Below are 26,796 nucleotides of genomic sequence, written 5' to 3'. Positions count from 1 at the left end.
CCGCTGAAAATTCCCACCAAACGTTTCAATGCCAGTCTCCTTGGAGAGCCAATCATCTCATACCACCATGATAGGCAAGAAACACAGAAAGAGAAGGAGAGGAAACAAAAGTCAATAGCCTCAGCACCACAAAGATATTCTCTCCCCACCTCCACCAGGGTGGTCGGAGGAAACAAATGGAGGAAATAAGTCTTTCTGGAAGTAAGTGTTTTTTCTCCATCCAATATGGAAAGTACTCTTTGCCATTTCCCCCACATGCAATTTGTGCCCCAGGAAACCAGATTTGAATTCCTGCAGGAAGGAATTTTTTAAAATCCTGTTTCTCCTCTTTCTCTCCCCACTTTGACTCAGACTCATATCAAGAGAAGCACTTGGGGGAAAGGGGAGGGAGTTTCTCTTGTTATGAGTGTTAGGAGAAGCAGTAGGAAGGGGGAGACAGTGCATGATGGATCCTTGGGTGCCGGTTCTCTGATCCCAGGGCCTCTTCTCTGGGCACTAGTTGGCATCAAGACTTTCCTCCCAAGAGTTTCAGTGCAGAAGGATCCTCTATCCTCTGCCAAACTAGAATAGGAATCTTAAAAATGGTCAGCAGCACTTCTCAGGCCAGCATATTTTTGTGCCGGGTCCCACATGTTGGAGTAGACCAGGTGTCTCGGTAAAACACTTTATATATATACATATATATATATATATACATATATATATATATATCTCCAAGGTTTTTCTGCAGCCCTAGCTCAGTAGAATCACATCCACTCAATTCTGGGCTTTTTTCCTTTCTGGCAGCCAGCAAGTTCTTGCTGCCAGGTGAGAGACTTATAGGTGAGAGACGAGCCAGAAATAGATCTATATAAGTCTCTCACCTGGCAGCAAGAACTTGCTGGCTGCCAGAAAGGAAAAAAGCCCAGAATTGAGTGGATGTGATTCTACTGAGCTAGGGCTGCAGAAAAACCTTGGTTACGTAGGAAAAACCTGGCTAGAGGAAAAACACACACACACACACACAAACACACACACACACACACATATAGTCTGTATATATAGTCTATATAATATATATACATACATACATATATAGTCTATATACACACACATACACACACACACTATACTCATTCTATCACTGACACTTCAAAGCCTGAGCAATTATTTTCCACTGAGTATTGAAAATAACTCAGGATTCTTTAGTGGTATTTTTCTCCCAATATAAAGGCATAGCAGAACTGCCAGTTTTCAAAAAAGGCTGCTTATTGCCTTTTTAACTAAATTAAGCTTGTAATCCTAATACATACTTACAGTCCCTTGGGCCCTCCAAGAATAGACAATTCTTAATATTTCATCTGATAAACAACATGCATACCTCCCGAGAAAGTTGATTATTTTCTCTTTCAGAACTATTAGTAGTTGTCAGAAGCCAATTCTGAATCTTCTTGAACACATCCTCAGGTATCACCCTTAATGGAAGCAAGTGACATATCAAATTAAGACCTCAGGTCAGCTCTCACTTTTTAGTCCAAAGATTCCTACCTTTAAAATTCAAAATGGTCTAAACACCTCCCCCCTCAATTCTGTGCCAAGCAGAAAATACCACCCATGCTTTAAACTGAAGTTATAATCTCTAAGGAACAAGTACATGTAAAATCCAATTTTGAGAGCAGAAGGATGGAAAAGGAGAGAGCTAGACAATAATCTTTTTCTTGCTATCTGTGCCAATTTATCTGAATTACTTCTTTACCAAATGCTGACTTCAAAAATAATTGCATTGCTAATATGCCTATTATCATTATTCCTGTCCCAAAGGTGCTTTTTCCAAAAGGCAACTGGGATTTCTTGGTTTTTTCCTTTGAAAACATTTTGCTTCTCATCCAAGAAGCTTCTTTGATTATAACTGAATGATGGGAATTGAAGGATTTATATTCTTTGCAGTCATCTGGTCATTAGCACTATGAGGGTTGGTCATTAGATCTCTGAGGGCACTTGAGGGTTAATCTGTATCCTCAAAGTCACCTGAATGAGTATAAATGGGTATGGAACCTACTTAGGACTGCTGAAAGGACTGCATGGTAAACAGGAGATAGGAAGTGTTGTATCACTCCCCTTCTGGTGAGAGAGGGCTGTTCAGTTTTAATACAGAAGGCCTCTTTAACCCCTTTTTCAAACCAGTGGTCCTCTCTGTCCAGAATGTGAACTTTGCTGTCTTCAAATGAATGAACCTTCTCTTTCAGATGTAAATGGACTGCTGAATCCTGTCCTGATGACTTTGTTCTCCTGTGTTGTGCCATGCATTTGTGAAGTGGTTGTTTTGTTTTCCCCAATGTACAGCTGCACATGTCTCGCTCTATTGTACTGCATGTACCACATTGTTTGTGTCTGGATGTTATGTCCTTGGGGTGAAAAAGTTTCTGTCTTAATGTATTCCTGGGTTTAAAACATCCCATGTATGTTGTGTTGGTTGAAAATCCTCCTGAGCTTTTCAGATATTCCTGTAACATATGGAATGACAACATTGCTCCATTTGTTGTTGTCTTCTTTGTCTGTCATGAAGGGGCTCCTATAGATCTTTTTGTGCATTTGATGAAGGTCCAGTTAGGATAGCCATAAGTTCTAATGCCTTCCTTGATGTGTATTTGTTCTTTCACATTCTGGACAGAGACAGTTCCAAACTGTAACAAGATAGGACGGAGATCCTCAGCACTCACAGCAATAGTGTAGTCCCGATATAGAACAACAAAAATTATCTATTGAATTTAAAGTATCTATGAATTGATTCATAACAGGTGTCTTGCATAGGAGCTCTCTGACAGTATGGGTGTATGAATGTGTGTTGAGTCTATGAGAATAGGAGCTGGAAAGTAATCTGAGGCTAAGTCATGAAAGACATTATATACCATAGTGACCACCTTGAACTGGGCCCAGAAAGAAAGTACTAACTAGTGCTGCTATTTCAGTAACAAGGTGTCATAGCATTAGAAACAGCATTTGCTGCTTATTGCTTATATTTCCATTGCACTTCAGCTGCAATTTCTGGAACATTTTCCAGAGTTGCCCAACAAAGAATATATTGCAATAATTGAAGCATGAGGTTTTTATTTATTTTGTATGCCATAGGAAAATGCAGCATAGTGCATAAAATTTATAGAAACAACATATAAAATGTGTATCAAAATATAAAATGCATGAGCTTACTCATCAAAATAATACATTCAACCAGTTACAAGAATGCTCTAAGAGAAGAAAAACAAACAAGTCTGAAAACGATAGTAGCTTACGGGCGAGGTGCAAATGTCTTAAGCTTTCGTTCTTGTAAAGTCTCAGGGCTTCCAGTAATTTTCAGCAGATCTTCCAATTGGGCCAGCCAGTCAGAAACAGCTTGGAAAAAATTTATCCAGTCAGCTTCATACAATCCCGTCTTCTGCTTGCTGGATAACAACTTGAAAGTCCACTCTTCCAAACTGTTCAGTAAAGTTATTACAATTTTGGCAGATCCTGGAGAAAAGAAATTATATCTCTATAAAGAAATGGAGCAGAATAGAAGAAATTCCTCCCCAAAAAACTGGATTAAATATATTTTGTCTCTCATATACTTTATCATATTTTTAAATTTTTTAGTTTTATAGTTAGTTATGTTCTTTTGGATGGAACAAGCCAATGACATAAAAAGGCATGAAACAGCACACTTTTATCAATAATTTGCTTTTCTTGGAGGATATTTTTCAAACAAGCAGTGGATGTGAATTTACAATCCAACTTTTGTTTTCCACAAAAACCTGCTGCCAACATCTATTGCCACAAGTATTTTTTTTTTTATTTATACAGCTTTAGATCTGTTTTACTCAAAAGATTTTACGTATCAGCTATACTATATATTTGTCTTTAGATTTAATTTTAAATAAATCCTCATCTGCGCAACATACTGATCTCCAAAAAAGTCTTTTAAAAAATACTGACCGTTTCTTACCATTTTCCCCATTAACTCTTGTACAATACTGTTCAATGAGATGACTGCAGTCTTTATTGATTTCTTCCAGCATTTTTGACTCAACTGGCCTCCTGCCCTGGAGATCTTTGTGACGGCCATGCAAAGCAACTCCCAGATCAACCCACTGCTTCTGCAGTTTGGTAGCCGTCTTGAGGGGCTCTTGTCTCAATAGAAGCACATCCCCCCCATACTGGCTCAATTCGTCATTTAACATCTGAAAGAAAAAGCAATAAATGTATTTGTTGTCTGAAAGATTTCCCATTAAAAAAAACACTACAGATTTCTCCTTCCCTAAACTGATAATCTTAGGAGCAAGTATTAGCTATCATATGGTACACTTTTAATTCTATTGTTGTCCTGTGATTGAACTGCATTTTTAAACTCACAGCTGGAAGAGAAGCTGCTTAGACAAGCTTACTTTTCCTACTTACTCTTGCAAATTGTGAGATAAAAAACTGTCTGCTCTTACTCCAATTAGACCAGGGGTGTCAAACTTGATTTCATTGAGGGCCGCATAAGTGTTGTGTTTGACCTCAGGGTGCTGGGGTGGGCGTGGCCAAGGTGGACATGGCCAGCTTGATGTCACTTGTGTCAGGGGTGCCTGTGGTGGCCTGAGTCCTCTACCAGCGAAAACGGGGTTCCAAGCTCTGTTTTTGGCTGCAATGGCTTCCTGCAACTCTTTACCAATAAAAACGGAGCTCGGGAGGGTCGCACATGGCCCTCCCGAGCTCCATTTTTGCTGGCAGAGGCACCGTGTGCCAGTCCTTTGCTGTTTTCAGGGCCAGATCTAAGCACCCCATGGGCCAGATCTGGCCCACCGGCCTTGAGTTTGACACTTGTTAGACACTTGTTTTCTTCTTTTGTTGTAGGAGGCACCCAATATCTGCTAGATACCTAATCCTCATTAATACGCAACCTTCCCTTGTTGATACCTAAAATAAAGCAACCCCAGGAGTGAAGAAGGAAAGAAAGGTGGAAGGGCTATGAAACCTGACCAATGAAAATACAATAACTCATTTTTGAGTTGAATCCCAGAGATTGTCCCCACTACTCAGGCTCACTGAAGCTCATTGGGGAAGGCCCCCTGGCACTGTAATTAACGGGAATAGTTTTAATAAATGGTATTCTGTTTATTGCAGTCCTGCTTAATGGGAAGCCTATAAATAAATAAATACATGAAACAAGAAGAGCCCTACCTTTTCCCAAACCTTGAGATCCACAAGGATTTGTTCTAACAAAGTAGCTCCCTTTTCAAAATTATAAGTTCCTTTTCCACTGGAAAAGCAAGAATAGAAAGTTGCAAATTTGTAATCAAAAATACAAATCACTCTAATATGTATCTAAACCTTTATGCATATCATGCAGTCTTCATTGTGTTTGCATTACTCACTTCTCAGTAGTTAACTGAATCATGGTTTATTTAACTACATATAGCCCTCATTTAGCCACTGCCTCATTTAGTGACCATTCGCAGTTACAATAACTTTGCTACCTATCCTTGCATTTACAACCTTCACGGTCTTTAAAGCAAAGCTAAGCTGAAGTAAGATGATAAGTACAGTAGCAGTTTCACTTAATGACCACTTCATTAAACAACCTAGTTGCCAGTGGCAATTGCAATTTCTAACTGTATCCTGATTTTCTGGGAAATGCAAGTTGGTATCACTCAAAATGCTGGCTAAAGTACATTTGATAGTTTATAGTTCAAGGTGTTATGTTATCATAATATTTTAGTACAGCACTTCTCAACCTTGGCAATGTTAAGATGTGTGAACCTCAACTCAACCTCAGCATAGCAAAGCTGAAGGAATTCTGGGAGTTGAAATCCACGCATCTTAAAGATACCATGGTTGAGAAACACTGTTCTAGTATAAAAACTGGCAAATTTCATCAATATCTCCAACTCAAATTCCTTTGGGTTTTATGTAAACAGTGGCCATGTCTAGAACATAAAGGAAGCATGGCTGCCCTAATCTCTCTTACACCTGTGCCATTCACATTGCTCAGTTAATCCATAAATATTTGATGAACAGGGAGCATTTTCATATCTGGAGCAGGAGGTCCTAATAGAGATAACTCATAGTTTCAGCACCATTTGGACAGCATATTACAATGTGCTCCATATGATGCTAATTTCAAAACTGCTTAGAAACTTTAGTTGATGCACATCTTCACATCTTGGTTTATGCAGAAATATCTCTTCCAGGCAAAACTAATCTGTCCAGAATGCTCACCCCAGATGAGGATGCTGAGTACAAAATGTAAGAATCCATTGGGTCCTGAAAGTAGTATTTTTTTACAGGGAGTGGCCTCCACTTTTTGAAATAACTTCTCCCAATTTGTCTGGCACCAATTCTCACATTCTTTGGTACAGCAATCAGGACAGAATTGTTCCGCAGGGTTTTGGAAAGTTAACATTGCTCAGTGTTGGGTTAACGACACCGGGCATTTCCCATTTATTTTCTGGGTTCTTGTCATTAATTTTCATTATTCATACTTTGTGGATGGATTTTTTTACAATTTAGTTTTTAATACTTTGCTATTATAAAGCTCTGTGAGTCACACAATAAGAAGCATACAAACAAACAAACAAACAAACAAACAAACAATTCAATTCAGTTTATTGTGGTCATATTCCAGTACATATAATAAACATAATAAAACTTAAATTAAAGAGTTAAAATACATTTATAAAACAACCAAAGTAACATCTGTGAGGTCCTGGATGCAGTTTATATTAAAGTATAATGTAAACCCAGTTAGTTATACTAACTAGTATAACATCTAAAATTACAACAAAGTAACAGTAACTAAAACTATAGTACCAACAAAGTAATAACATCTAAAATTTAAATGAATGGTAGTTAGAAAGAATGTATAACAGAAGATTGGCCCATCTGAGTCCGATGGATCTTCCATGCTGCACAAAAGCTAGCTACGTGTGCTGTAACAAAAGCAGTGGTGAAATTCAATTTTTTTTTACTACCGGTTCTGTGGATGTGGCTTGGTGGGCATGGTGTGGCTTGGTGTGGCTTGGTGAGTGTGGCAGTGGAAGGATACTGCAAAATCTCCATTCCCACCCCACTCTGGGACTAGCCAGAGATGGTATTTGCCGGTTCTCCAAATTACTCAAAATGTCTGCTACCGGTTCTCTGAACTACTCAAAATGTCCGCTACCGGTTCTCCAGAACCTGTCAGAACCTGCTGGATTTTACCCCGGAACAAAAGGTATTTCAACTATGTTTCAACTATCTGGGCATAGGCCAAAACTAGGTGACCAGGTTCTCTACTAATCAGAGTTAATACTAATCTTGTTCAGATATTTCATACAAGGACCAACAAAGAATACCATGTTTCGTAGTTTCCACCTCTATGGAATCACAGAGGCAGAGTCTTTCAATCATCAGTTCACCAGTGGTGAAATCCATTTTTTTTTTACTATTTATTTATTTATTTATGTATTATTTAAATTTTTATACGGCCCTTCTCCCGAAGGATTCAGGGCGGTGCACAGCCAACATTAAAAACACACATATACAAAAAATTTAAAAGCAATTTAAAAATATATTAAATAATTTGGCCCCAGTATTATTATTAAAAAAAAAAAACTAGAACTACCGGTTCTGTGGGCGTGGCTTGGTGTGGCTTGGTGGGCATGGCGTGGTGGGCATGGCAGGGGAAGGAAACTGCAAATTCCACATTCCCTCAGGGTAAGTATACGGCAAATATCCCATTCCAGGGGAAGGATATTGCAAAATCTCCATTCTAACCCCATTCTGGGACCAGCCAGAGGTGGTATTTGCCGGTTCTCCAAATTGCTCAAAATTTCCACTACCAGTTCTCCAGAACCTGTCAGAACCTGTCAGAACCTGCTGGATTTCACCCCTGAGAAAAAAATTAAGAATGGCATTGGCAGATCTTCGTCCAATAGCTGCAGCATATTCACAGTGGGCTTTCCTTGAGCCAGTGGCATGGATGACTATTCCTAAATATTTAAAGTTTGCTCTATTTTATGGCCATTAATGCTTCTATTAATAAATATGAAACTTCAGCCTTTTGGCAAAAGCCATAATCTTGGTTTTCAGCAGTAATAGACCAAAATTGGTAGAGCTCTTTTAAGGCTTAATGGTATTCTGAGAAACTACACCATTGTCTATACAAAACAGAAGGACAGTGCAGAGATCCCTTAGTTCAGGGGGGATGCAATTTGGATTGTTTAGACATCTCACTGTATCATTGATATAAAAATTGAAAAGAAGAGGGAGGAAATAAATCCCTGTTTTACCTCCTTTTGAATTTTAAATGACGTTGACATAAACCCTTGCATATTGCACCTGTTTTTAAGAGTGGTATTGGTGTGTAGGGCACCAATAGAGAAGCCTACAGTGAACTGATAAGGCTTTCTGCTTCTCCCATAATTTGGTCCTGGATACAGAATCAATAGTTGCCTAAAGATCTATGGGGGCAGCATACAATGATACTACACTGTTAGTTGAAATTTTTTTTGAACAAATGCAGTAGACCAAGCATTTACTGCACTTATCTCTACCTTCTCTAAAACCAATCTGCTCTTCTACCACAAGATTTCCCTGATCCAGCCAATCCTTAAGCTTATTGAAGATGTTCTTAGCATAAGGTTTGCTGATTATGTTGGGCAGGCTAATTTCACTTTCATTTCACTTTCCCTTCTTAAAGATTGGAATTATAATTGTCAGGCCGTAAAGCAAAGAAAGGAACATTTATCAAACTCACAGAACATGATTTTGGAAGTAATTGAGCCAACCCGTCAAACCATTCTGAATACTCCTTGTCCTTTCTCTTGTAATTTCTTCAACTTGATCCACCTGTACATCAGTTTCTCTCAAAAGCTGCCGGAATTCTTGTGTCCAATGCTGTAGATTAGAAAGATCAGTAGAATCCTAAGTGTGTTGGAAGAAAAAAAGAGAAAGAATCTGATGAGTAAATCATATTATTAAGGCATAAATATCAAAGCAATCATTTAAAAAGCCATTCTTTATGATCGACATTGTGAACAGATTATTTAGTTATGTATTATTCATTTGATTTGATTTAGTGTCACTCAACACCAAAGAAACTTCAAAGTCTTCATAACCTCACAATTCATCCCACTATGATCCTGGAGTAAATTAGACAGATGTTTCACTCATAATAGCTCAAATACGGGCAAACAATAGTAAGCATTATCACCAGTCTTCGTTTCTAGCAATTTTGCCATCTTATTACTGTATATATTTTATCTAGGCAATATATGAGAGGTGACATATTCAAGAAAAAGGCCACTTGAGCACAATAAAATGAGAGTTTTAAGAAGCAATATTAATTGTGCTACCCAGCAACTGAAACACTTTCTAGTCTACAGATACTAGAAAGTAGACATATACAAGTCACAGTAGCATATTATACTTACTGATATTATTTAACCTTTAAATAATATTTGATTCATTTATATACTCTGATATTATGCTAGAAGGGATGTATCTCGATTGCCTTAATATGCAGATAATTTTATGTGATTTCATCAAATTTAGTTATTTTTTGGTATCAGAGACAAAAGTGCAAGTTGCTTTTCTCTTTCTAATGTTTGAATTTTCACCAGTTAATACTGTACTACTGAAAGGTGCTGAATATACCTAACATTTTCTTCTAGTACAATAAGCTATATAGATTGGAGAGCATAAGAACAATATCACCCCTTAAAGTTGGTACCATTGGTTCACTGATCTCATCAGATGACATTTTATAGTAAATAAATTGGGATATTCCTGACTAACAGAGGACAGAATGGATTTCACTAAAAGTGAAGAGTGAGATCTAAAACAATATTACATGTATGGAAAAAATCTTTTGTTACTAAAAGAAAGCTTTCTTTACAGATAAAAAATATCATATACAAAATCCATCTGATGCAAAAAAAACAACAATATTCAAATCATGATAATAGTTTCAAAACTCTGCATGCTATTGTTTGTGTAGTATCTTGTGTACTACATATGGAGCTGTCAAAAAAACTTATCTTGCATGCAAAAGCCAATATGAATGTTGATGTAAACCTTATTTATTTATTCAGATTTGTATGCTGCTTTAATCAGGAAACTGAGTGTAGAACAAGGAAGCTAACAAACAGAAAAACTTTATTCATGCAGCTTAATTATATCTTGTTCATCATAAGTTACATCATTTCCCCCATTAATGGATAATACATCCTCAAGTAGCTGTACCTGTGATGCCAATAACATTATGAAGTGCCTCATCTCTTTGACCCAAACCTTTTCACTGTCGTACATTCTCCGAGCCAGTATCAGCTTATTCTTTTCAACTACCTGAAAATACATATTATAAAATTATCAAAGAGTTTGGAAAGAGAAAAATAAGCATAGATGAAGATGATATTATACCCACATAGTCAACAGCATGGTTTTTTTATCAGAAGTTCAAAAAGGACTTTCAAAGCAAGTATGCAGAAGACAGCAATTTAGTGAAATAGCAATGGTCCTTACTCAATTATCATAGATTAACTGAATCAGATCAGGTTTAAAATGTGCTATTCAATAAAGTTTGGCAGCAAATTTCTTAGTAAAAGAACTATAAATTGCATGTACGCTCTTTGCAATGGCATTCTCTCACCTTGTACAGGAATATCCTATTTGCTATCTTAACCAATTTTAAGCCAACATTTTAAAATTATTTATGTTCTCTCTTCTATCTGCAGGATTCAACCTTGCTGTTAGGAATGATGACAGCCAGGAAAAGCACCTTGAGATTCAGTAGTTGTCTGCATTATGTTTGGGTGCAGTGACCACAATGAAATACTTCCTACATTATTTTATTCAAATCGTATAATTTCAACACATTTTTGGACTTGTACAGTTTTTGTTTAGACCAGGTTTCGCACTTTCTCTTTGATATGTTTATTTCAGGCCGAAATACACAAGATTAATTCTTTTCTATACAATAAACCAATCACTGAACTAATCATTTAGCTAACACAAATCACAAAATGTTATCACAGTAACACTCATGAAAGATGGAAGGTGAAATGGCAAAAGGACTAGAATGTATCTTTCTTCCAAGCTCTATCCATGAATGGTATTGTGGTCTCAGATGTGAAGGCTGACTGTGAATCAAATAATACAATATTTACCTTCATTTATTTATTTATTTATTTATTTATTTATTTGTTTGTTTGTTTGTTTGTTTGTTTGTTCAATTTATATGCCGCCCTTCTCCGGAGACTCAGGGCGGCTAACAATGCGTTAAGCAATAGCCTTCATACTTTTGTATATACCTGCTTAGTAGGGCTTTCAGCTCCCCCTAAGCGGTGTTCTTTTTTTTTTATATACAAAGTCAGCTTATTGCCCCCACAATCCAGGTCCTCATTTTACCTACCTCAAAAGGATGGAAGGCTGAGTCAACCTTGAGCCTGGTGAGATTTGAACTTGCAGTAATTGCAGGCAGCTGGTGTTACTTAACAGCACTTTAGTCTGCTGCGCCACCAAGGCTCTACCTAGTATGACATTTTTATGAAGTAACAAACTGGTTCGTTCTTTCTGTTGCAGATACTGCATTCATGCCATTTGCAATGTGCCACAGCTACAGAGAAACAGATTGGGACCATACTTTCACAAAGGCCCACCTTCAGAATGGTGCAAGTTCAAGCCCATCTGCTCTAATGTGTGTCCATGAAAATGTGTTCAGAATTAAACCTCTGACTTGGAATTAGGGTTCCAGTCAAATCTACTGGTTTCCTCCAACCTTCACTGGTTATTCAGTTGTCCTTCATACCAGATGGAAAGGCAAAGGATCTTAGAACAGAATGGCTAGCGAGCCCATTCATACATCTTTATTTCCAGAACCCACTCTACTCTGATACCTTTCAGTAAAGCTTCACTTTGTGACACTGTGTCTTTTTCTTGGAAAGAACCAACACACAGCAGCAAGAATGCTCTACGCACACAAGTGGAAAGATGCTTTAATTCCCACAATGAATGACTGGCTGCAAAAGCTGATGGAGTTAACAGAGATGACTAAATTGATTGCTTGAATTAAAGAAAAGAATACAGCTAACTTTGTTTCCACTTGGAAACAGCTTCTAGACTTTGTGATTGAGGTGGAAAAGAATGAAATTTTGACTTTGGCTTTTGCTGATTAGATGGCTTTGTTGTTGTAGATATGGCTAGTATATATTACTATATAAAAGCAAAAAGTTGAGGTTGTTTGTTATCACCTTATTTTACTGCCTAAAAAGAGCCAAAAGTCAGTGCTTTTCTTTCTTTCTTTTTCCCCTTTTCCTCTACACTTTTTCTTCTTCCTTTTCCTCCCTTGCTTTGAAATTATTTTCATTTTTCTTTGTATTTTACATTTTGATAAACTAATAAAAATGTAAATACTCAGAATGAACCAACATACATGCACTCAAAGAAGTATTCTTTGCTCTGAATTGGGTACTGAGCTTGAGGCAACAGATCTATTTATCTAGCCTCCTGAAATGACTGAGCTACGTTTTGAGTCCATGTATTTCATTTGGGATTAATTATCTTTCCCATTTCACAAATTACAATATTATTTTTTAAATTCAGTTCCAAAGTAATTTATTTATTTTTCATATTTAATAATCGCCTCTCTCCCACACAGAGGGACTCTGGGGGAATCATAAGTTCTTTGCCTGTTTTCATTAATTACAGATTAATATCTGTCAATCCCCATGTGTTAGACCATTTATTCTATCATGTCTTATGCTACAGACCAAAAAATTAGGGATAGGAGAAGTAGTTACAAAATATCTAATATTATCCAAATCTTGGGTAATTGTTGCATATATAGTTTGGCTGTAGACTTAAATGACAAAATATTTCTTCTACACTGGGTAACCAAAGACCTCCAAAGAAAAGAAAGAAAAAATACTGAACTCTTCTGAGGTTTTTGCTGCTTGAGCCATTGCATGAGTTCTGCAATCAGCAAAGTTAACTGTTCCACTATGAAAGCATTTGAGGCAAGAATGGATATAGCTTTCTAGACTGGGACAAAAAAAACTATTTAACATAACCAACCAATTAAACAACTGCCCACCTATGCCATTCTTTCAAAATCCCCAGAAGTAAAATATATATATATTGCATGATTTACAGAACTGTAACAAATCTTTGCAGGTAGACAATTTTTGATGCATAACATGTTTTTTTAGATTTTGCTTCCCCATCACCCCTCCCCCCCCAGAATGTTTGTGCTTCACTTAAGGTGGGAATGGAAAGCATCATACATTACAAACAACGTTATAAATACTAAAGTTAGTTGCTTGTGAAATTTAATCACAGGACACATTGCATTTCAAGCCACAACAGAAGTTAACTAGATGAAAAAGAACCCTATGTTTGCTCCAAAGAAAATGTGATTCCTTCCATCCTTCTTTGCATGTAACATTAGCAAATAATTTTGGATTATTATATGGTCAAAAACTGCACATACTTTGCAGAACATAGTATTTTTTATTGTTCCTTTCTAACGTTGATTAAAGTAGCGTGTGTGTGTGTGTGTGTGTGTGTGTGTGTGTGTGTGTATACATATATATATATATATATATATATATATATATATATATATATATATATATATATATATATATATATAGCTGAGACCTTAAGGAAATGTTTGCTGCTGTATTAAAATAATATAAATTTATTTTTACATGTTAGTTAGCGAGAGCTGAGCTATAAACACTTAAAAGTAGTTACTTTAAATGTAATCTGTCCATTATATCCCATATTGTAAGGTGAAAATAATGATTTTCATCAATAGTTGTTCTGAGGGTAAATGAAATACACATTTATAGCTAATTTTATGCACTCAAAAAGTATCAAAATGAAAAAAAGAATAAACGAGAAAAACTACTAACTAGATTTCAAGAATTTGTAGGCAAAAGTACTAAAGGGAAATTACATTAAGAAGAAATTATTGTACTTTATCAACTGCTAGCACACACTATCTGTTTCAGCAGGTACCTTTAAGGCTATATCATATGTGGCAGTGCTCCACAGTTCTTTTTCTAGTGTTAATTGATGAATCTGAGCCTCCAGTCTTGCCCTCTGCAATTCGTACAGCTCACGATATTCATCTAAAAGACTAAAGGACATGAGAAAGAGATATAAAGCACACTCTACAATTCACCTCATTAATGTACCATCTATTATTTGCAGAATATTCAAAACAATTATGTTTATGTAATCTAATAATAATAAATAATTTTACTGAACTTGTGTCCCACTTCATTCTTAATGACTCTGGAGGTCTCAGAACAATCAAAACAAAGAAATTACAATAAAACTAATATGGCAATATGGTTTTTTTTTTTAAAAAAAAAAAGATGGCCAGAATGACAGACCAGATTTAAAACCTGATCAGATCACAAACTAACAGACACAAACAATGAATATAATCAAAATCATGATCTGGTATATTTGCAAACTTTATTTGCTAAATAATGAGTTTTAGTCAGATTTTCACAATTTTGGAACTACTGTCTAATCAAGGGAAATCCACGAATAGATTTGTGTTTACTTTCACAAGTTAGAACCAGAAAAAGTCTGAAGACTTTTTGGACATTGGCCAAGTGTATCTTTTATCCACGCTGCATTATATAAAGAAATCAAACATTTCTAAACGTTTCCCAAGAACTGATTGGATGTTAGCTTCTGAATCCTTAGTGTTAGTAGTGGAAGTGGAGCCTTGACATCACGAAGGGTCACTGAAGAAGTTTTGAAAACAGTTACTGTTCTTCAGGACAGAGAGGACAGGAAGGCCTGGAGGAATGTTGTCCATGGTGTCGCAATGGGTCGGACAGGACTTCACAACTAACAACAACTGATCTTCCAAAGTCCACTTTTTATTGCTCTTGCACAAATTACACAGATTTCTGAATGTTTTCCAAATTACATTATCCCACGCTGCACTCAGGAATTATGTTCCCCAGTCTCAAATTCTACATTGATTAACATTGCCATCAACGTAATCAGAAACTCACTTTGCATTCATCTCAGACTCCCTTACTGCTTTTGCTAGCTCCCGATAGGCTTTTTCGGCTTCAAAGGTGGTTCTATGGTCATGTTCTCGGATGGTATTTAGTTCCCTGTGATAAGGACAGATATTCAGAGCTTTCAATAATCACAGTTTTTATTCACAAAATGAAACAGAAGCAATGATCCGGATCTAGACCTTGTCAGCTGTCCTATAGCTTGCTTGAAATGGAATAACTCATCAGTAATGTGTTTATCCATTACTCTCTGGGCCATCATTTCTCTGTAGAGAGTCCTCATCTGTCTAGGAATTCGTTCTAGCAATTCCACATATCTTTGTCTGTAAGATAGAAACAAGTAAAAGGGGGAAAATACTTACTTTTCTTGAGCATGTTTGCATATAATTTAAAAGGACGTTTATTTTTTTTTACAAAGACTGGGAAATTACAAATAGAGAAGGAACATTTGTACATAAAACTAGACAGAACTAGGCTATTTAAAAAATCAAGAAAGGTTTAGATGATACAATGGAACTCATGTATCTGTTATGAGATTCCTCCCCATTGATATCCTAGAAAGGGTATTGTTCTAGGTTTTATCCATTTCACACTATACACCCTATGTTACACACTTTTGAATTAATCCTACACCAGTAATCAAAAGACTTATAACACTGTCATATTTGATTGTGAATATGTTTTGGATTATACACCTCCATACCTAAGTTTAGAAAGGAGTTCTCCTCGCTCTGCACAATCCACACTGACTTGTCGAATGATTTCATGAAACACAATATTATAGATGTTCTGTTCCACCTTCATCACCTCCAGGATATTGTGCATCTTGGGAAAGATATGTGGAAACTATGAAGATTTTTGCAGAACTAGATATAAAATGGTTATCTACCGTTTAAATGGGTTAGGAGAAAGAAAATAATAACTTTGAAATATATTTAACATTTTAATATAATTTTTATTCTAGTTGGGTGATTGTTGAATTACTCATGGAAGAGATCCTGCTGATCATGCCACTTTCAACTATTCAATGGAAAATAGAATTTTGTTATGGCTGAATAGTCAGAATATCCCAAAGAACTACATCTGAATTTTTTTTTAAAAAAAAAGAGATTTTGACCTTTAATTTTAATGAAGCTATTGCATACTATTCTTTGAGTAAAATAGTTGTTCTCCCAAACACAGCATACGTTAATATGCTATCTTTCCATCTACAATAATATTCTTTGATTTTTTTTCTGTTAAAACCTGAAGACAGAAGAGCAATTTTCATTAACTTAATGAACTCCCAAAATATGATTAATTGCAGAAAAAAAAAATACAAAGATGCATTATTTAGATCTTGTTAGTAAGTCATGTTGCCAATTTAAAATAATCAGATATGGACAATACAAATGTATGCAAAGCTAAATAAAGTTGAGCACTGAACACTTGTCTGCGATTACAAAACAATTGTTGAAGTCAGATTCCTTTGCTTAAAGAGTTAGAATTTGTGAAGTATTCTCTAGACTATGCACCCAGTTTCACAATCTTTTTTGCCACAGCTTCTAAGTAAGCTAACAAATTACTGCAACTTGCGATCTTCCCTGATGGCTTCCCTATTGAATAATTATAGGAAGTGGGGTGGGAAGGTTGCAAATGGTGATGATGTGACCATGGCATGCTGTTCCTTCGTAAACATGGGATAGTTGCCAAATGCCCAAACCATGATCAAGTGACCACAGGGACACTGTGATGATCGTAAATATGAGGACGGATCATAAGTCACATTTTCAGTGCGATTGTAACTTCAAATTGTTGCTAAATGAATGGCCATAAGTCTATGCATTGCTGCAGAAGTATCAGGAAAATTCTTACCTGTGAAAGCCCTGTTACACCAACATTCTCATCATTTGTTCCAGCCTTTTCCAGCATGGTATCCATCACTTTCATCAGTTGGAGAACCTCCAGCCTCCCAGAGGGCTTCCTAATAAAGCAGAGGAGAAGAAATTGCCCAATAATAACACACAAAACTTAAGAATTTTGAATGTAAGTACAGTATATAAGTGTTGCTTACATAGATGGAAAAACCCGCAGCCTGTTTTCCTCATCTTCAAGCAGAGTTGTATATTTACTGCAGGAAGTAAAAATAGGATAAACTGCTTGGTTTTTATTGCAGGGTTAAATGGCATGTTTATTTTAAATATTTTTTGAAACTATATAACTAGAACATTATAACAGATGAAGTTGAATACATTGGTAGTACAATTATTATTTAATTACTGTATTAAATTAGCACAATTTATAAAACTTTTAAAAAATAGATATAAATAATGCCCATAAGAAAGTTATATTGACTGTATGCAAAGCTCTGATATATCTGTACTTTTAATATGTCCCAGGCCTATATTAAAAGCCCACCCATTTGCAAGGAAGGTAGTACAGAACTAAGGACTTTTGCCTATGGGGAAAAAAAATTCCTATACTTTGAAAGAAGTATGATAATATTCTCCAGAATATCAAAAAAGATCTGAAAACAAAACAAAAATAATGGAATGACAAGGAATACAGTAGATGAAAGAATACTTTTAATGACTTGTAAAAAGTTAAATCAATCAAATTCTATATTAAACAGCTAAGTGCAAGTGCCCTTTGGAGGGATTTGTAATGAGAAGAATGAAAACCCGTATCATGTAGTCATAATTGACTTGCATAAATATACAATAAATATGCTTATTAATTTTCATAAATTGAGAAATACAGCCAAGTATAGTTAGCCTTACTGCGCCTGATAACAGGTGAGGCCTAATTTAATAGGAAAGGGTTATTTGGGGAAGGAATACTGAACACTTTCTGTCTTACTTCTCCAAATATATTTTTATCCTAGTTTAACTCTAATATCAGAAAGAAGCCACATATTTCAAAGACTTCCTATCCTCAGGAGACCTCTCTATTATGCTACTAAACTTAATTGGTGTGATTTCCTGACAGTGAGAGCCGAGATATACACAAAACTGTAGTATAAGACTTAAAATAAATGCAATGTTTGTCGGGGGGGGGGGGGCAGGGGGAAGGAATCCAAGCATCCCTCCAAATCTTATGTCCTCTTGTATTCATGTTTACACTCACCCATTCTGCATCATTGCCTTGGTCACTGCAGGCATGTGTTCTCCAGCCATTAAAATTTTGCCCATCAGTGGGCTAATTTACACCAATTTAATTATACTGTCTAACCATTAATGAAGGATTCAGTTTTATTTTCAGGTTCTGAATGATTTGGAAACTGTGGATGAGGCAACTCATGAACTAGATAGCAAAGGGATGGAGAAATTTGAGCAAAGCCAGTAGTTAACCATGTATTTTTGCCTAGCTTCAAATGCTCTTGATTTTATCTTACTTAATAGGTACAAAAGCATATAATAGTACTCACTCATCATAATATTCCAAACCTAGCACACTTCTGTTCTTTACAATGTGAAATTCCTCTGGAACAAAGCTGTCTGCTACATTTGCTGCCTAAAAACAAAACAAATTAAAAGAGAGTACATGAGGCTCACAATAAACATTCACAAGTTCCCCCAAAGATAGAATTGGTTTTTATAGATATGCATAAAAATGCTTCCTGACATTTTTAGCATTACTAACTTACATTTTAAGTAAGTAAGTTTTATGGGGGGGAAACTACTTTTTTGTAAAAGTATATACTAGGAGACATTAGTAAAATCTGATTATGTGTCTTCTCACAGGGAAACAGCTTGGGGAAGCAGGGAAACTGCCTTAATGGCAGTTTATTTAATCCAGATTTTTTTTTAACCAATTGATAAATCATGTCTGCCTGAAATCATGGTTTTCACTAACAAACAAGCACTTTGTTGTCTGTATGGTGTAATAGACTAGGCACATGAAAACCCAGCCAATCTGTCCTCAGCCACAGAAGTTGACTGGGTGAGTCTCGGCCATTCTATCTTTCTTAGCCTACCCTATTTCACGGTATTACTGTTCTGGGGAAAAATAGGAAGAAGGACTGACATGTATGGCATCTGGAGTTCCTGAATGAAAGGTGAGATATACATCTAATAAATAAATATTAGTGCTGATCGTGCCAGCTTGTTGTTTGATTTGGGTCTCTAAATAAACAGTGAATATAGCAATCTCTATCCTGCCCTGGCCAATGCACCATTGTTAGGCTATACATTATTTAACTAGATTTAAGAAATATAATTTGTTTAATATTAGGTCACTAAGCGTGACTTAGAAAATTTAGCTAGTAAATATTTTTGTCTTATGGTTTTATTTTGCAAAAAAACCAAACAGCTATTTGAAGTCCAAATGACCTGTTATAGTTTTAGGAGAATGTGACTACAGATAGAAACCTGACTAAATGCAAATGTACAAAAAGAGTAGTGTTTTTGACAACCGGCCCTGCTGTTTCAAGTATATGCTCTCCTGGTCCCATAAATGCTTAGTGCTCAGCCCAAATTCTGTCATACCTCCAGAGTTCTGAGAGTTGTGAAATGTCAAATCTTAACCCTGTGCTTAATACTATCAAGGTTTTGGCAAAGAGGCAGACTCACAGGTTTAGCTGCATTTGCATCGTGCTTCAAACTTTTATGAGGTACAGCACCTGAGGTAGGAACCCTTGATCCTTTTTGAGAGATGATATCATACAAAAAAGAAACATCCCTTAACAAACAGAATGAAAACGGCTTAATTAGAAAACTGCTACAGAATCACTAAATTACTCTCTCGCCTCTAAAACTCAGAAGAGTACTAACATATGAACATCTAAAAGCACAGTCTGCAAATACCATGCTAATTTCCTGGTAATCTCAGTCAAAATTCTTGCCTGCTAGCCAACCTAACTATTAATAGGTCCCCATCGCAAACAAAATTGCTTTATTTCTTGTAGCGATGTTTGCCCAAAACATTTTCCTGCCTTAAAAAAGAGTTTTATTATGCCTTTCAGAATGAACTCTTAATTATCTCCCATTATTTTCATCTTTACTTGTCCATTTTCTCAGATGTTCAGCTCTCTATTTTCCTATTCTTGGTTGAAAACTTCATCAATTCATGATCTCAAATACTTTGACTGGATTTGTACAGTACATTATGCAACTACTAGATTTGCACAGTATATTAAAATATGGTTAGCAACAATATATTGTGCAAACCCAGATAATGTAGCTTTTGGTCCAGTTGGTTGGACAACCATATAAGCATGAGAAATATGCAGAAATGCAAACCAATGATACCACTGAATCCTTTCTGCAGATTTGCATCCCTTATTTATATGGTACAACATGCCTTGTAGTTTTTTTCAGCATTCTCAATGCTACAGAAGTTTTACAAAGGGTCAGCTAATATGTCAATAATTTTATCTGAAGGTTTTCTAGTATTTTATCTTATTACCTTCCAGCTCCAGTCAAGCAGATAGGATGCTGTATCAGGTATCGAAATTTATTTCTACGAATGGGGTGTTGCCAGACTCCATCAGCTGTACGGATGCAACCCTGAAGAAGAGAAAAAAAGATAAATTCATACTTTAAAAGATCTGGATAGTCCTGGGGTAACTACTGGTACCCATAATATTTTAAGCCTTTAATACCATAATTGAACTATGCACAACATAAAGAGGCACACTGGTATGTTTCAGTCATAAATAATTCTATTCAGGCATTATAACATTGGGAGTTCACTAAATAAGTACCACTTACAATCCCCGTCTCTTTCTCACTGGTGCTTCTCAAATGATATCAGCCTCCTATAGATATACACAGTACATGTTTTCTATGCATATGGTACAATTGTATGTTCTTATTTATGACTTTTAGTTATTCGTCAACTGTAGTGTAAGGTGTAAGAGTGTAAGGTAAAGGTAAAGGTTCCCCTTGCACATATGCGCTAGTCGTTCCCAACTCTAGGGGGCGGTGCTCATCTCTGTTTCAAAGCCAAAGAGCCAGCCCTGTCCAAAGACGTCTCCATGGTCATGTGGCCAGCATGACTCAACACCAAAGGTGCACGGAACACTGTTACCTTCCCACCAAAGGTGGTCTCTATTTTTCTACTTGCATTTTTTACGTGCTTTCGAACTGCTGGATTGACAGAAGCTGGGACAAGTAATGGGAGCTCACCCCATTACGCGGCACTAGGTATTCGAACCGCTGAACTGCCGACCTTTCAATCGGCAAGCTCAGCATCTTAGCCACTGAGCCACCGCATCCCTCTGTAGAAGAGTGTACAACTACATAAAAACTGGAACATGTAGAAAGCAATGTATATGCAGCCTTACATGCAAAGGTTCTCTTCTCTGAGGATAGCCATATAGCCAAAGGCAGATGTCTGCAGGAAATTAACATTACCTAAACTATCATAGTTTAAATGGGGCTTACTAGGAATGCTAACAGGTTCTTGATCTCATGCTGCTGGCGAGTGCTACAATACAGCTTATCTGTTTTGGCTCTGTGTAGTGTTAACAATCCCTCCACTACAACTTTTTCTACAAATCATGATCTAAAAATTCTAGTGTAATTTGCTATGGCCAAAATGAAAGTCTGGGTGTTGTTTCTTCCGTTCAATTCAAATCACCTTGCATTTACTATGCTTAGTGGCCTCTTATCCTGCAATCCTACTTCCAGTCTGCAAAGAGACAGAAAAATCTAGATCTGCTCTTGTGGCTAAGAGAAGAGAATATCTCTAATAGCTACCCAGGGTTGTCTGTGCTAGTACAAAACCTGCCAGGACCCAATGGTTGGTATTATTCAGAACTACAGCAGACCATTAACCGGTAGGTGTTGTGATAGATTTTATGTTCAAGAAGCAAATATTCTAATAGTGAAAATGAACTTGCAGACCTGAAAGTCAAAACTTTTTGTTTTCTTGGGTGGTTTTAAAAAAGGAGGATATTGGACTGGATTGGCAGCAGAAGTCAGAGCAACAAATATCTCTTCTGGGATGAAATCACGTTGCAAGGGTTTTGAATGAGATTTGGAGTAAACTTCCACAGTTGGTTTGTCTCTTAACTCAGGGAACTCTGGAAAGAGCAGGAAAGACATATAAATATTCTGTTTATAATTTGTTGGAAGATTTCCCTTTCACCATCTAAAGCATAATTGTTATTGTTCTCTCTCTTATACAGGCAGCTATCTAGTCACACAGGCAGGCAGTTGAATCTTTGGCTGGGAGCTCTTTGAAACCTTATTCAGCCCTTGGAGGCTGTAAGCAGAATTATTGGGAAGAAGGTAAAAGGGGAAGGGATAAAAACAAGGATGGGAGAAGGCCACTCAGAAGTGCATCAGGATTAGTACTATGAGCTACTGTAGATTCTAAGGCACCAGGCATCACTTGGTCAGTTTCCCATTCTTTTCAGCATGAACCAGGTGGTGTGTGCATAACTGGACATGTGGTGTTTCCTCTCAGTTACCATATGTTGAACTGGCCATGCTAAGAAAAGACCCACAGTAATAGGTTTCATGTGTTATTCTATTTGCACAAAAATTACAGTGCAGGTATTGCAGGAAGGTTTATTATTTTAATAGGGAGAAAAGTTCCTGTTTCCTCCACCTTTCTTTCCCTTTTGTGCAGACTGGACTGGGAAATTTTGGTACACCTGAGAAGAAATGGTTTTCATTCCTTATTTCAAGTCAGTAGAAATCACAGATCCATTTTGGAGATTTTAGAGAGAAAAATCTAAGTTTTTTATAATTCTGTTTTTTGTATGGATAGCTCTTGCAATGTACCTCACATTTTGTGAAATGGGCTCAATTATACAACTATGATATAAATAAGACTGAAAGCATACACTGAATGTTATCTATTACCCCAGCATGGGTTAAAACATAATTTCAATATCAGCAGCTTCCAAGAAAATCTAAAATTCAGACTAGACTGGAAAAGATAATTTTGAAAAAGTTCATTCCTGATTAAAACAGAAGTAAGCAAGGAATTAATTTGTGAGAGTGGAGAGTTAAAGATTGAATGCTTTCCAAGTTTAACCATTTATAATAAAAGAAATATTCTGTTTCTTTGTTGTCCTGATTCTGATTCCCTCCCCCCACCCCCCCAAAGATGTACTTCTGCTATGGAGACTATCTATACTCAAGCATTCAGTATTTTCTCAGTAGATAAATCTACTTCTCCCCTCCTAAGAAAGAAAGAGATGTCTGCAGCACCAACAGCAAAAACACAAAATAAGGCTGTCCAAACATGGTAAGAGCTCAGATTCAAGTCTACACCATAGTGGCAAAAGTGGCAAAATGGCAATGCTTCACTCTTGCCATATTTGCAAATTGCCATCCTATTTTAAAGTCTCATGATTCCAGTAGTGGGTTTCAAATCCCATTGCTACCAGTTCGCTTGTGGACGTGTGCGCACTTGTGCACACTTCTACGCATGCACAGAGATGTCTGGGCAGATGGACGGAGCCTGCCGCCGCTGCTACCAGTTCGCCCAATCCGGGGCAAACCGGTAGCAACCCACCACTGTATGGTTCCTATTGTAGAAAGACAGACTGGAACAGCAGTTATTGGGGTACTGTAAACAATGGGCAGAACATTTGGAAGGTATTTTTATTGAATTAAAAGATTCACTAGATGTTAGATGTCACTGGACAAGTCCAATCTGTACAGGTGAATGAGGCCTTATCTTATGAGGTTAACTAAAATGGGTTTATGATTTCCCTTGTTTTGAAATTTAATGTCTAAAGCCTTTCTCTAATAACCATCTTGGTCTGAATAAATTCAAGAAAATATAAGGAATTAATGCCACAGAATACAGTAGTTTTTAAAAATATATTGTTTGAATCCAGTCTGGGATTAATCAGATAGGTGAGGCAAAATCAACCCAAATAGGAAATAATCTCATTTAAATCAATAATTAAAGATTAATAACCAAGTTCTAACTTCAATCTTCACTTGGCAAGTTTCTACCCTTAGGATTATATTACATATGCATTTTTGGAGCCTGGGAAACTATTTTAAAATTTTGGTTTGTACATTAACCTATATTTTGGTTTATACATTAACCTATATTTTAGGTAGGGATTAAGAAACAGAGATAATATCAGATCCCAACTGCAAAGCAATAAGGGATTATGGTTGCCTATAAAACAAATGTTTTTATAAATATGAAATATCTGGATTCCCAAGTATTTTCCACCTACCTCATCATATTTATCTACTGGAGACCTAAAAACTCACCTAAACGGTTTGTTAGCTTATTCTTTATTTCATTAGATTTAGATGTCACAAATTCCAAAACAATTCTGGATGACTCACAATGTCAAAAAACAAACAAGCGAAAAATGAAAAACACAATGCAATATAAATAACCAAGATGGCACCTGCCAACTCTATACAGAACATGTAGAAAATCTTCTCTAACAAGCTCTGTTCATCCTAACCAAGGCATGAGAGAGCAGCTAAGTCTTCAAGATCTTTTGGAGCCCTATCATGATGGTAGCCACATGGATCACGGCTGGGTTATTAGGTAAAAATTGTTTAATGAAAGGAACCTGGAATGTGCTAACTCTGCCAGTTTATACCAGCCAGATGGAACCATAGGAGATAGGGAGATAGGCAGGAAGAATCATGGGCTAGTCTAAGACAGGAACTAAGGGCTTGGGGATTAGAAACAGCGGTGAAGTAGAATTGCTACTATTCTTTTCAACATTCCTACTTTAAACAGGTTTTCTGTCTAATGCCTGACAAATGCCTGACTGCTTTACAATAGTGAATGGCAGAATGGAAGATTTGGAATGGATCTGAGAGAGTCCAGGGGTGTCCAACTTGTGGTGTCACGGCGGCATCATGTGAGGTACTGGGACTTCCCCCCCTTCGCTAAACCAGGCATGGGTGTGGCCAATGCATGACGCATCCATGCTCGCAGGGCAGGAGTTTGACAGCCCTGATATAGTCCAACTCCCTACTGAGCACAGGAGTCTACTACTCTAGCTCACCTGGCAGAGGGTCATCTAGTCTCTGTTCCTCCAGAGGAAAGTCTTTCACCTCCCAAAGCATTCTGCTCCTCTCTTGAAGGACTCCTACTGTGAGGTAATTTTTCTTACCGTTTGGCTTATTCTGGGCAGGTAGCACTTTTTGCAGAGAAGATAGTTAGCAAATAATCAATTGTCTCAATTTCTATCAGCCATTTTATTTATTTAAATATATATGGCCACTTATCTTCCAACAGTGATTCTGGGCATTGTAAAAAGATTAAAACAACAGCTATAAGCAATAACCTATGATACTTGAAATAAACAATACATTCCAATCATAAAAAAACAAGGGCAAATGTAGTGAATCAAATAATATAAAATGGCATTAAATAATACTTGTGAGATTTACCTTTACTGCTGTCACTAATAAGCAGTAAGGAGTTAATATCTTTGACTTGTTTGCTCTCTTCTTTTGAAGTAGAAGGCAATGCTGGAACTTGCTCCCTCTGATCAGACATGATAAAACATTGATTTGAGGTGGCTTTCTCATCAAGAGACTTGTTTGCAAAAGCAAGTTATCTACAAGATATATAGATAAAATAAGAATAGATGGTATAACTGTAAATTATAGTATTCAGCTTCAAATTCTGTACTTAAGGATTCAATGTACGGTACCTATACACAGAGTATGTATTTTACATTAATGCCCATGGGATAAGTCTAAAAAATACACTCATGTTATCACTTGTAGTAAGAAAGAGTTATCTACAGCAGTCTTCCCAACATGATGTCTCCCATATGTGGCAGACAATAACTCAAAATTATAGTTACCTAGATTAGGAAATTGAAAAAAAATCTTGGAAGAAGGCAAAAAACCCCAACAACTCCATTTCTTTAATGCTGCTATGTTTGTAAACAGCAGGAATTAAATGTCTCGAAGTTATGTAAGCCTATTGTAAATCTATAAAACTTCCTCTTATGAAGCATTAGTAAAACCTTTCCTGTTCTAAAGGGCAGTTCCAAGTTATTTAGACTGTTGCACAAACCTAATACCTATTGGAATGAATAAGCCCTAATTAAAGGGATTTGTTATTAGGAATACTCTCTCTATGCGTGTTAATATATACATTGATGTAACGTTATTATACTACTATTGAGATGTAAATGGATATGATAACTACAAAAGCAAAATACGTATGCTGACACAGAAAGCTGTAAAATGACCCTAGAGCCGTGATAGCGAACCTATGGCACGCGTGCCACAGGTGGCACACAGAGCCATATCTATGGGCATGCGAGCCATTGCCCTAGCTAAGCTCCAGCATGCATGTGCACGCAACTGATTTTCAGCTGGCTCCACCCACACCACCCCGCCCCTCCCCTCCCCGGAGTCAACACGCGGCCCATTTTGGATGCCAGGTAAGTACAGGGCTCGCACAGAGGCTCTGGGAGGGTGTTTTCAGCTCCTGGAGGCCCCCTGGGGGGCGGGGGAGGCTGTTTTCGCCCTCCCCAGACTCCAAGAAGTGTCTGGAGCCTGAGGAGGGTGAAAAACGGACCTTCCAGGTCCACCGGAAGTTGGGAAACAGGTTGCTTCCAGCTTCTGGAGGGCCTCTGGAGGGTGTGGGAGGCCATTTTCGCCCTCCCCAGGCTCCAAGAAAGCCTCTGGAGCCTGGGAAGGGCAAAAAACAGGTCTACCAGGCCTACCGATAACCTTTTTGCCATTGGGTGCCAAAAGTGGGGGGAGCGCAGGGGGGTGGCACAAGCATGCATGGGGGGGCAGGGGGGCATTGAATTATGAGTGTGGGCACACATGCGTGCAATCCCCCTGCGTTCCCCCCGCTTTTGGCACATGACAGCAAAAAGGTT

At 37.1% G+C, this 26,796-nt stretch overlaps 1 protein-coding gene across 1 annotated transcript in view; it reads right to left on the bottom strand.

The window, feature by feature from the left end:
- The window catches only part of AXDND1 (axonemal dynein light chain domain containing 1), a 38,373-nt gene extending 12,925 nt beyond the window's left edge, over positions 1–25,448 (bottom strand). The window contains exons 1-17 of the mRNA XM_070939253.1: positions 25,340–25,448; positions 21,851–22,029; positions 20,409–20,509; positions 19,574–19,682; positions 18,430–18,515; positions 17,077–17,133; positions 16,878–16,986; positions 15,727–15,848; positions 15,206–15,346; positions 15,015–15,119; positions 13,996–14,116; positions 10,219–10,320; positions 8,732–8,898; positions 5,176–5,254; positions 3,959–4,193; positions 3,270–3,486; positions 1,361–1,454 (exon numbers count right to left, since the gene is read on the bottom strand). Of these exons, the coding sequence (XP_070795354.1) occupies positions 1,361–1,454; positions 3,270–3,486; positions 3,959–4,193; positions 5,176–5,254; positions 8,732–8,898; positions 10,219–10,320; positions 13,996–14,116; positions 15,015–15,119; positions 15,206–15,346; positions 15,727–15,848; positions 16,878–16,986; positions 17,077–17,133; positions 18,430–18,515; positions 19,574–19,682; positions 20,409–20,509; positions 21,851–22,029; positions 25,340–25,448 (2,133 nt within the window). The remainder of the gene's footprint in view (positions 1–1,360; positions 1,455–3,269; positions 3,487–3,958; positions 4,194–5,175; positions 5,255–8,731; positions 8,899–10,218; positions 10,321–13,995; positions 14,117–15,014; positions 15,120–15,205; positions 15,347–15,726; positions 15,849–16,877; positions 16,987–17,076; positions 17,134–18,429; positions 18,516–19,573; positions 19,683–20,408; positions 20,510–21,850; positions 22,030–25,339) is intronic.
- Between the last annotated feature and the right edge of the window lie 1,348 nt (positions 25,449–26,796).

The sequence above is a fragment of the Pituophis catenifer genome, unplaced genomic scaffold (assembly GCF_029215685.1).
Source record: "Pituophis catenifer annectens isolate HBS135680 unplaced genomic scaffold, rPitCat1.0.hap2 SCAF_3, whole genome shotgun sequence".
Taxonomy (NCBI): domain Eukaryota; kingdom Metazoa; phylum Chordata; class Lepidosauria; order Squamata; family Colubridae; genus Pituophis; species Pituophis catenifer.
The sequence above is the reverse complement of the archived record's forward strand: the minus strand, read 5'-3'. Positions and strand labels throughout refer to the sequence as shown.